The sequence below is a fragment of the Cherax quadricarinatus genome, chromosome 18 (assembly GCF_038502225.1).
Source record: "Cherax quadricarinatus isolate ZL_2023a chromosome 18, ASM3850222v1, whole genome shotgun sequence".
NCBI classification, from domain to species: Eukaryota; Metazoa; Arthropoda; class Malacostraca; order Decapoda; family Parastacidae; genus Cherax; species Cherax quadricarinatus.
In genome coordinates, this window is record NC_091309.1 from 13,498,193 (window position 1) to 13,509,655 (window position 11,463).

The window sequence follows — 11,463 nt, forward strand, 5'->3', positions numbered from 1 at the left end:
CCATTTGTTCTCTAGGCTTCCATAACTTGTTAATCTCACTCCAAAACTTTTTCTTATTTTCAACAAAATTTGTTGATAACATCTCACCCACTCTCTCATTTGCTCTCTTTTTACATTGCTTCACCACTCTCTTATCCTCTCTCTTTTTCTCCATATACTCTTCCCTCCTTGCATCACTTCTACTTTGTAAAAACTTCTCATATGCTAACTTTTTCTCCCTTACTACTCTCTTTACATCATCATTCCACCAATCGCTCCTCTTCCCTCCTGCACCCACTTTCCTGTAACCACAAACTTCTGCTGAACACTCTAACACTACATTTTTAAACCTACCCCATACCTCTTCGACCCCATTGCCTATGCTCTCATTAGCCCATCTATCCTCCAATAGCTGTTTACATCTTACCCTAACTGCCTCCTCTTTTAGTTTATAAACCTTCACCTCTCTCTTCCCTGATACTTCTATTCTCCTTGTATCCCATCTACCTTTTACTCTCAGTGTAGCTACAACTAGAAAGTGTATACATGTATATGACCGAAACAGTGAAAGGGTTAATGATAATGAAATGCTAACTTATTCACTTCTGTGAAGAGGTAGAGAGATAAATGTTTGATTATATAACATTGAAAAAAATGTCAAATATAAGAAAAAGTGATGCGAAAAGTAGAAAATGTTGATTCTTAATTTTAACCCTTTGACTGTCAGTGTTGTATATGTATATACGTTTTACGAACCAGTGTTTTGGACGTATTAATATGCCAAAATTCTAGCAGCTTCAAATCAAGCAGAAGAAAGCTGGTAGGCCCACATGTGAGAAAATGGGTCTATGTGGTCAGTGTGTGTAGTATAAAAAAATATCCTGCAGCACGCAGTGAATAATGAGAAAAAAAAACTCCGACAGTGTTTTTGGATTAAAATGCTGACTTTGAGGTGTATTTTCATATAGTATTTATGGTTGTATTCTCGCTTTCTTGGTCTCAATTGATAGAATGGAAGATATATTATAGAAATAGAGACGATTCTGATCGATTTCACAATGAAAAGGGCCTTGAAATTGAGCTCAGTAGCAGAAATGTTCGATTTTTGCTGATGTTCGAGTAAACAAATGACGTCACCATCCAATACGTGTCTAACTGGCCAGTCTAATACGCCGTCACAAATGGGTTGACATTACTTATACAATTATTACAGTAATGCAGTAGTCTGCATAACAGTAAATCTTCTATCTTTTGTGTGAATAAAAATTCAAAATAGAAAGCAAGAGTAATATAAGAGGGGCCTGGAGACATGACTAATAAACAGAGAAAATGTTATTTTAGTGCCAGGAATGTCTGCATTGTTTATTCTGGACCTATTTTGAAATTGGCATCTTTTTTAATTTGCATGAAATTGGCCAAATTGCTGAAATTGGTAAATGGGCAGTTTCTTGTACTCAGTCAATAGAACAAATGGAGTTCTAAAGAAATTGCTACGAGTTTGGTCGACTGGAACAACGGAACTGGCCGAAAATTGGGCTCAAAGTAGGCGAAATCACCGATGTGTATATATAGCCGAGATCACTAACTTTGCCAGGGCATAATTTCATAAGTTTTTTTTCGAATAGTTTGCGACAGGATTTGGGGTCTCGACAGTCAAAGGGTTAAGCATCCTATCAATTTAAGAATAATCAACATACAAACAATTTATAAGGTACTGTTTAGTATACCACTATGAATTAAAGTCAGGTCATGAAAGGTTGCAGCCAACTACCTTAAATACATATTGTTTTCTCAATATTCAAAAAAGAATAAAAATGACATCAGACCTATTGAGAAGAATGAGTTACAAATGTGGTAAAATAATTTATCATCTAATGTGCAAATGTAAAGTATCTGAAGTAAGTTTTGAGACCATTAGGCATATGAAAGATCTTCAAACTGCATTCAAATAAAGTGAAATATGAAATGCCTTAAAAAAGGGCACCAACACAAATTGAAGAGCTCGATGAGAAATGTAACATAATAAATTAGACAAATCATACATTCTTGTATACTTCATACAAACTGTTGACTTACTCTTGACCACTCAAGAATACAATCAAGGCAAAACGAATGATCACAGCCTTCAGGCGATCCAATTTCGCCTTTCATGCGTCCAAGGCAAATTGCACAAGGTTCTCCATTTCCATCACCAATGTCACTGCTGTCAGATTCAATGCCCTTGTCAACTAAGCGCATGGGAGCTGCGAGGGAATTACGCATTGATGTTGACTGAACCTCTTCTTCAGAATCATATTCTTCACTATCTGTTACTGGAAAAGCAAAAATTACAGCACCACATTATGGGAATATTCTATTAAAAATTCAATCTATTTGGTGGTTTAATGTACAAGTTTATTGTAAAAAATGTATTCTTTATTATTACTGTAGTCTGATACAGTGAGACCTCAATTCAACAAACTAATAGGGGGGGGGAAAGGGTGTCAGGTAATGCAGATTATTTGTAAAATCCAAATAAGGAGTTTGTTTTACCATGACTATAACAATAACTGACAATTCCAGAAACAAAGAATTTTGTACAATATTCCTCCAAAAAATCAATTTACATAGAGGATCATAATAATAACTCACAATTCTGGAAACAGCAACTTTTTTTTTTTTTTTTTAACAAGTCAGCCATCTCCCACTGAGGCAGGGTGACCCAAAAAGAAAGAAAATCCCCAAAAAGAAAATACTTTCATCATCATTCAACACTTTCACCTCACTCACACATAATCACTGTTTTTGCAGAGGTGCTCAGAACACAACAGTTTAGAAGCATATACATATAAAGATACACAACATATCCCTCCAAACTGCTAATATCCCAAACCCCTCCTTTAGAGTGCAGGCACTGTACTTCCCATTTCCAGGACTCAAGTCCGGCTATATAAAAATAACCTGTTTCCCTGAATCCCTTCACTAAATATTACCCTGCTCACACTCCAACAGATCGTCAGGTCCCAAATACCATTCGTCCCCATTCACTCCTATCGAACACGCTCATGCACGCCTGCTGGAAGTCCAAGCCCCTCGCCCACAAAACCTCCGTTACCCCTTCCTTCCAACCTTTTCATATGATTTTTATAGTTGTATTTCTTGGTCTCATTTGATAGAATGGGAGATATATTACAGAAATAGAGATGATTCTGATTGGTTTTAGAACAGAAAATAGCGTGAAAGTGAGCTCAAAATAGTGGAAATGTTCGATTTTTGCCGATGTTCAAGAGTAAACAAACCACATCACATGTCCAGTACATAAATCCAATACAAGAATGCCCTGATGTTATTTATACAATTATCACAAAACTGCATATCATTAAATCTTATGTTTTTTGGTGTGAATAAAAATACGTTGTGAATAAAAATAAAAATAGAATTAATGTGTAAAGCCTGGGAACATAACTAATGAACAGAGGAAATGTTATTTTAGTGCCAGGAATGCCTGCATTGTTTATTCTGGGCCCTATTTTGAAAATGGAATATTTTGAAATTTGTGTAAAATTGGCCAACTTAACAATTTCTGAACACTTTATTGGGTAGATGAAATAAGTCAACTGGGCATTTTTTTGTGCTCAATCAATAAAATGGAAGGCATACTAGCAAAATAGCTAATGATTTGGTCAACTGGGACAATGTAACTGACCTAAAATATTACTCAAAGTGGGCAAAATCACCAATGCATAAACATCGCTGACACTGCAAAATTCGTGATAGCGTAATTTCATTAATTTTCCATCAAATTTCGTACTTCTTGTTTTATTACCTTCAGAAAAAGATTCTCTACCATTTCATATGAAAAAATGGCAAAAAATTTTCAGATAAGGGATCTGGTCCCTCAAGGGGTTAAGGAGACCACAGATGTAATTTAATACAGGGGAACCTCGGCTTACGAATTTAATCCGTTCCGTGACCTTGTTCATATCCCGATTTCTTCGTATGCCGAGTCAATTTTCCTCATCTAAATTAACCCTTTGAGTGTCGCAACCCCCAATCCTGAGGTGTCTCCTGGTGTTGCAAAATTTAAAAAAATAAAAAATAATTTTTTTCTTATGAAATGATAGAGAATCTTTTCCCGATTGTAATGACACCAAAAAAACGAAATTTGATGGAAAACTGATGGAATTATGCTCTCGTGAAGTTAGCGACCTCGGCGCTGTTTACAAATTGGCGATTTCGCCCACTTTGAGCCCTATTTTCGGCTAATTCCATTGTTCCAGTCGCCCAAACTCATAGCTATTTCTTTAGAACTCCACTTTTTCTATCGATTGAGTACAAGAAACTGCCCATTTACCGATTTCAACTACCTAATAATGTGGTCAGAAATTTGCAATTTGGCCAATTTCACGAAAACTAAAAAATATGACAATTTCAAAATAAGGTCCAGAATGAACAATGCAGACATTCCTGGCTCTAAAATAACATTTTCTTTGCTCATCAGTCATGTCTCCAGGCCCCTCTGATATTACTCTTGCTTTCTATTTTGAATTTTTATTCAAACAAAAAATTGAAGACTTACTATTATGCAGACTACTGCAATACTGTAATAATTGTATAAATAACATCAACCCATTCATGACTGCATATTAGAATGGCTAGTTGGACATTTATTGGACAATGGCATCATTTGTTTACTTTTGAACATTGGCAAAAATCAAACATTTCCCCTACTTTGAGCTCCATTTCTAGTTTTTTTTTAAAGTAAAATCAATCAAAATCACCTCTATTTCTATAATATGTTTTCCATTCTATCAAATGAGACCAAGAAAACGAGAATACAACCATAAATACTATATGAAAATAGACCACAAATTCGGCATTTTAATTAAAAAAAAAAAAAAAACGGTCGGAGTTTTTTTTCTCATTATGCACTGCGTGCTCCAGGATTTTTTTTATATGGTGCACACTGACCACACAGACCCATTCTCTCACATGTGGGCCTACCAGCTTTCTCCTGCTCGATTTGAAGCCGCTAGAATTTATGAGTATATATACGTCAAACACGGTACCTCGTAAGACGTATATATACGGCCGCGACAGCCAAAGGGTTAATTGAAATGGCATTAATCCGTTCCAGCGGAATTCCGGCTCTTAGGAGACTCGACAAAATACTTCAATATGATGCTAGTATCAACTCTATGGCTTATTTATATATCACAACTCATCTAATTTCACCATCACTCAAGGAATGCACAACAGGTGCATCATTGTCAGTGTTCAGCATTTCTTCGATGTCAGCATCCTGCAACTCCATTAACACACAGTCAAGATGAGTAAATAGAACTGTCAATGCTTACTGCTTGTGTACATTTATTCTGCTAGTGGGCTGGATCTGTGAAGGACCGAAAGTACAAAATTTGGTCGAAAACTCACAGAATTATGCTCCCACGAAGTTAGCGGTCTCGGCGACATATACGCATCGGCGATTTCGCCGAATTTGAGCCCTGCTTTTGGCTAACTCCATTGTTCCAGTTGACCAAACTCATAGCTATTTCTTTAGAACTCCATTTTTTCTATCAGTTGAGTACAAGAAACTGCCCATTTACCGATTTGAACTACCCAATAAATAAAGTGGTCAGAAATTGGCAATTTGGCCAATTTCACGCATAATAAAAAAGATGCCAATTTCAAAATAGGATCCAGAATAAACAATGTAGACATTCTTGGCACTAAAATAACACATCCTCTGTTCATTAGTCACGTCTCTAGGCCCCTCTTATATTACTATTGCTTTCTATTTTGATTTTTTATTCATACAAAAAAATACAAAATTTACTGTTATGCAGACTACTGCATTATTGTAAAAATGGTATAAGTAATATCAGTGCACTAGTGAAAGAATATTAGACTCCCCAGTTGACGTGTATTGGATGTGTGGTGTGATTTGCTTACTCCTGAACATTGGTAAAAATCGAAAATCTCTGCTAATTTGAGCTCAATTTCAAGGTTGTTTTCATCATGAAACTAATCAAAATCATCTCTATTTCTGTAATATGTTTTCCATTTTATCATGTGATACCGTGGAAACGAGAATACAACGATAAATACTATACGAAAATACACCTCAAAGTCAGTGTTTTAATAAAAAAAAAAAAAAAAAAAAAAAAAAAAAAAGAGGTCTTTTTTTTTCTCATTATGCATTGCGTGCTGCAGGATGTTTTTATGTGGTGCACACTGACCACACAGACCCATTCTCTCACATGTGGGCCTACCAGCTTTCTCCTGCTTGATTTGAAGCCTCTAGAATTTACGCGTATAAATACGTCTGAAACAGTGGCGCGTAAGACGTATATATATGACCAAAACAGTCAAAGGGTTAAAATAAGTTTGCACCTTTTTAAGCATTTCAAATACTATAATAATTTCAAGGTAATCTGTATACCATTTAGCATTAACATACTTGAAGCTAATTTCTATCATAAATTATTCACAATAAGTACCATACAATAAAAGAATTTCCTGAGGAAATGAAATACTGTGTCCTTTCAATGATGTCAACTGAAAGTGTTAAATAACACAAATTTCTCACTTGTATATCATAAGATATACTGTAATTCTTATGATAATGATATACATGTACTGCATATACAGTGGACCCTCGACCAACGATGGCATCGTATAACGTTAAATCCGACTAGCGATACATATTAACGCAAAATTTTTGCCTCGACTAGCGCTAACAAACTCGACCAATGTAATTCGTTCTGTTCGAGACGCGTCCACATGTGGCCTGCGCAGTGTTTACAAGCCAGCCACCGCGGTCGCATCCAAACATACAATCGGAACATTTCATATTATCACAGCGTTTTTAGTGATTGTACCTGCAAAATAAGTCACCATGGGGCCCCAAGAAAGCTTCTAGTGCCATCCCTGTGATAAAAAGGGTGAGAATTATTATGGAAATTAAGAAAGATTTTGAAGGGTTTGAGGCTAACCCTAAGATGCTTATGCCAGTTGTGGAATCCATTGTGCCTACTTCCAAGATTAAGGAAATGTGTGCAAAGTGGGTTGAACTTCAAACCTTTATGGATTAAAATCACCCTTACACAGCTATTGCAAGCCGTGCTGGTGACTATTACAATGACAATGTTGTGGCCCATTTTAGACAAATCGTAAAGGAACGGGAGGTACAGAGCTCTATGGACAAATATGTTGTGCAACAGAGGTCCAGTGACTCTCAAGCTGGTCCTAGTGGCATTAAAAGAAGAAGGGAAGTAACCCCAGAAAAGGACTTGACAGCTCAAGTCCTAATGGAAGGGGATTCCCCTTCTAAACAATAAGCTCGACACTCTCCCTTCCTCCCATCCCATCAATCATCACCAGATCTTCAATAAAGGTAAGTGTCATGTAATTGTACATGTCTTCTTCAGTTTGTGTGTATTAAAATTAATATTTCATGTGGTAAAATTTTTTTTTTTTCAATACTTTGGGGTGTCAGGAACGGATTAATTTGATTTCCATTATTTCTTATGGGGAAAATTAACTCGACTAACGATAATTTCAACTAACAATGAGCTCTCAGGAACGGATTAATATTGTTGGTCGAGGGTCCACTGTATACAGTGGAAGCTCGGTTTTCGTATGCCCTAGTCTGTATGTAAAACTATAGTTATTCTCTATAAAATGTATTTTTTAATATTTTTGGGTGTCTGGAATGGATTAAGTGGATTGACATTATTTCCTTTGGGAAATATTAACAAAAAATACATTTTATAGAGAATAACTGCAGTTTTACATACCGACTAATGCATACAAAAACTGAGGTTTTACTGTATACATATATAGAGTACAGTATATAACTTCTAATGGACTGGATCCAGAAGCAAATGTTGATTATACAGTGCAAGTCATCTATGACTATGGTGTATATCGGAAAGGACATTTCATGAGGAATAAACTTTATTTCCTCCCCATTCTGTGAGCTGTTAAAATAAGTTATTAACAAATAAACCACAGGCAGTTATATGCATAAAAAAAAGGTTACTTAAAAAGATCCACTACCTTCACTTTCTTCTTCTTCGCCTTCTTCGCTTCCCTCATCCTCTTCTGAATCTCCCTCTTCTTCACTGCAACCCCCATCACTTTTATCGTCTTTGTCCTCATCTTCGAAACTGTCATTGTCGTCATCATCATCACAATCTTCCTCATCTGAGCATTCTTCTTCTGTATCAGATCCCTCTTCTGAATCTGATTCAACTGTTCTCTTACGCTTGGGAACTCTGGTAATTAATTCATCATCATCATCAGAATCATCATCACTAACGTCCTTAATTTCTTGTGTATCATCCTCCTTGTGCATCTCGGACAGCTGTAGGAAGAAAAATATAATGCTGAATGTTGCATCATACACAGGTGAAGTTACTCATACAAATAAACAAAGAAATAACTTTATAAGTAATATTGAGGACTAAAAAATTAATTTTTGGTAAAATATATTTTCAAAATAGTCTAAAAGTTAAACAAATTATGCTGAGCAAAACATACAGGGCAGAGAGAGAACATTTTGGGATAATTCTTTACCATTCTTCTAAAATATGATAGAATACCAGCTCAAGAGCATATTAGTGTATCTGCATTCTGAAGACAGTATAAGCTAATCTATGAGAATGTTTAGGTGGTGCACACAAGCATGCTTTATATTTTGCTATCTAGTGGCAAGATATACTGCTCCTCCATTTTTGTGCTTAGAAAACAATTCAGCTTTAAACTACCATTCTAGCAATTTTAAATGACAAAATAGAAAATGCTTAATATGAAATCACCATGAAATTACCAGTGATCAACATAACAATGGCATTCATTTTGCACAAACCTAATTTCCTATACACTACCATGTACAGTAATACTACAGTATAATAAAAAATTTAGTCAATAAAAGTTTTGTGTGCACAAATACTACACCTACATTAAACTATTCATTCATGCATATTCACACACATACTATACACCCCCCAACCAACCTCAACCCCTCATATATGCCCCCAACCCCCACACATGCCCCCCACCCACTCACAGAATTGTGCATTGTTCCGGTCACAGAATTGTTACTTCTTTCTTTGTAGTTCTGATACTTGAATGTGCAATTTCTTGCACTCAAATCAATAGAACAAAATGCATACTAACAAAAGAGCCAGGAATTGGGTCTGGTTGAACAACAGAACTATGCAATGTGGACAAGTCACAATTACAAAAAGTGCTCCCCATCCTCCAACTTTGTGCCTACATAATTCCAAAAGTTTTCCTTCAAATTTTGCATTTCTGGTATCATTATTTTAGAAAAAGATTCTTTGCCATTTACTTTTTTTTTTTTTCAATGGCAACACTGATGAAACTTTAATAATAATAATAACAACTTGTGGTATCATGATTTCAGTTTTTAATCCATCGAAGTTTTTAAAGATTTCCAATGGCTGATGCCTGACTCCATACAATGATTCCTGTAAAACTCAGAAGAATTTCTTCAGATTATTAACACGAAGGTTATGTAACCCAGGATAACCCAACAAAGCCTGTCATTAGACAGTCTAGTGATAGTTTGGCATCTTTTAAATCCTCTCCCACAGGATGTGACCCACACCAGTCAATTAACACAAGGTACCTAATTACAGCTGGGTGAATCTAAATTAAGAATTAAACTTGTGAGGGGTCACATAGCATATATGTAGTTTACGTAATATAAATGCATTAATGTATGCTTTATCTTATACATAGCTTACTAACTTGGCTTATTTGCTAAACAAGATGAACATGCATGAAATTTTTCGTTTACCATTAAAATGAAATCTGATCACAAAATAATTGATGCCAGATAATGAAAACAAAATAAGTTTAGGTTTGACAAGGGCTTGTCAAGTATGGGCCAGTAGGCCTGCTGTAGTGTTCCTCCCTTCTTATGTTCAACTTATATTATATACAATAAAAATGAGGTACTGAACATTTGGCTTAAAATATTCATGCATATAGATTCAAACACACAGTGGCGCCTAGGACAAAGGACGAAATTTTTTATCAAAAGGAGCTCTAGATTCATAAAAAATGGATCCAAGGTTGGTCACCATGTTGCAGCCCTTTGGTGATAAACCATAAACTTATTTTACCTTATTCCTAGTATATCCCCTTTATAGCATAATATATTACCTCCTTTATAGTATAATGATGTATTTAAAGGACCCCAATGGAAATAAGTGACTGACTTTTTTTGGGTTATTCCAGGTTCTCTACACATATGCTGCTATGTATGATAATCTATGTAACTGTATTTGTGTATACCTGAATAAACTTACTTACTAAGGGTTGCACCTGACTTTTTTGGGTTACCCTAGATAATTTACACCATGTATAATAATTATAGTTTACGTGTACCTGTGCATAAATAAACTTTCTATATTTTCACTGCTTTTTACTCAAGTTTTATAAGGAGCTCAAAGAAATTCATAACCTTAACTTGCTTTATTTTTTCTACCCAAACGAAATTGTTGAGGAAAGGTGGTATTTATAGTTTATTATGAAACAAGTAAAATATATTAATTTAAATACACCAGGCAGCAAAACATAAAACTCTCCTTGGAATTAATATGAGAGAGCCAATCCTTTAATGAGAAAACCAAAGAACTACCAGTCTTTTTTTTTTTTTTTTTTGGTGGTGCTATTTATGGGATTTTCCCCTTACATGTAGGGAGGGGATATTATTCCTTCACCAAATAGAGAGAGATGGGAGTAATCCCTTTATGCAGAACTGAGAGAGCAGTATATACTTGGTGCCGCCCCTGACACCACCATCACTTCCCTCCCTCCAGTACCTCACACTCGTCAAACTGGCTACCATTTTACCCTTCACAATGAACCCCTGCATTTACTCCCAACAGTGTGGCTTTACTCATTATACCCAAATATAACACACGCTACGTAATACCCTCACATAAACTAGCAGCATCTCTCATATACTAGCAAAACAACCAAATCAATCCAACACCAATTCATTCAATAATAATGGAGGGAAGGAAACCAAATTGACGTACCCGAATATACGGTATCTGCCCTGCAAGATGAAGGAGGCACTCTTTATGCTGATATTTAGACTACTATACTACACAAATGTAAACAACAAGTTTTCTCATAATTGGAAGTCGGCGTCGGCCATTTCTAGTTACCTTAAATTCCACTAATGCACATATGTTGATGAAAAACCAATCCTATCCTTGCAATACGCAAGTATAATGTAAAAATCTTTCCATTTATATTCCTCGAGATGAAATTTGTGCAATAATGTTTAAGCGTTACACTCTTTCTTTAAATATATTAAATTAATCAGAACACTTCACCTGTCAAATGACAGAGAAAATATACTTGGAACTCTGGGGTTTGGGTACGCATCTGCTATAATTTATTGTTAAAAAATTATTTTGATCTGCAAAAAATGTGTAATCTTGTTACGGAAGAACAATC

General features: G+C 35.5%; 1 protein-coding gene across 4 annotated transcripts in view; it reads right to left on the reverse strand.

Moving 5' to 3' along the window:
• Window positions 1–11,368, reverse strand: part of LOC128689397 (PHD and RING finger domain-containing protein 1) — an 82,323-nt gene extending 70,955 nt beyond the window's left edge. For 2 of the 4 annotated variants that reach the window (XM_070086210.1, XM_070086207.1), the window contains exons 1-3: window positions 11,037–11,178; window positions 8,020–8,326; window positions 2,056–2,291 (exon numbers count right to left, since the gene is read on the reverse strand). In XM_070086210.1, the coding sequence (XP_069942311.1) occupies window positions 2,056–2,291; window positions 8,020–8,317 (534 nt within the window). In that variant the 5' untranslated portion in view covers window positions 8,318–8,326; window positions 11,037–11,178. Of the gene's footprint in view, window positions 1–2,055; window positions 2,292–8,019; window positions 8,327–11,036 lie in introns of all 4 variants that reach the window. The other 2 variants (XM_070086208.1, XM_070086209.1) reach the window with 2 other exon arrangements.
• Window positions 11,369–11,463: the final 95 nt, after the last annotated feature.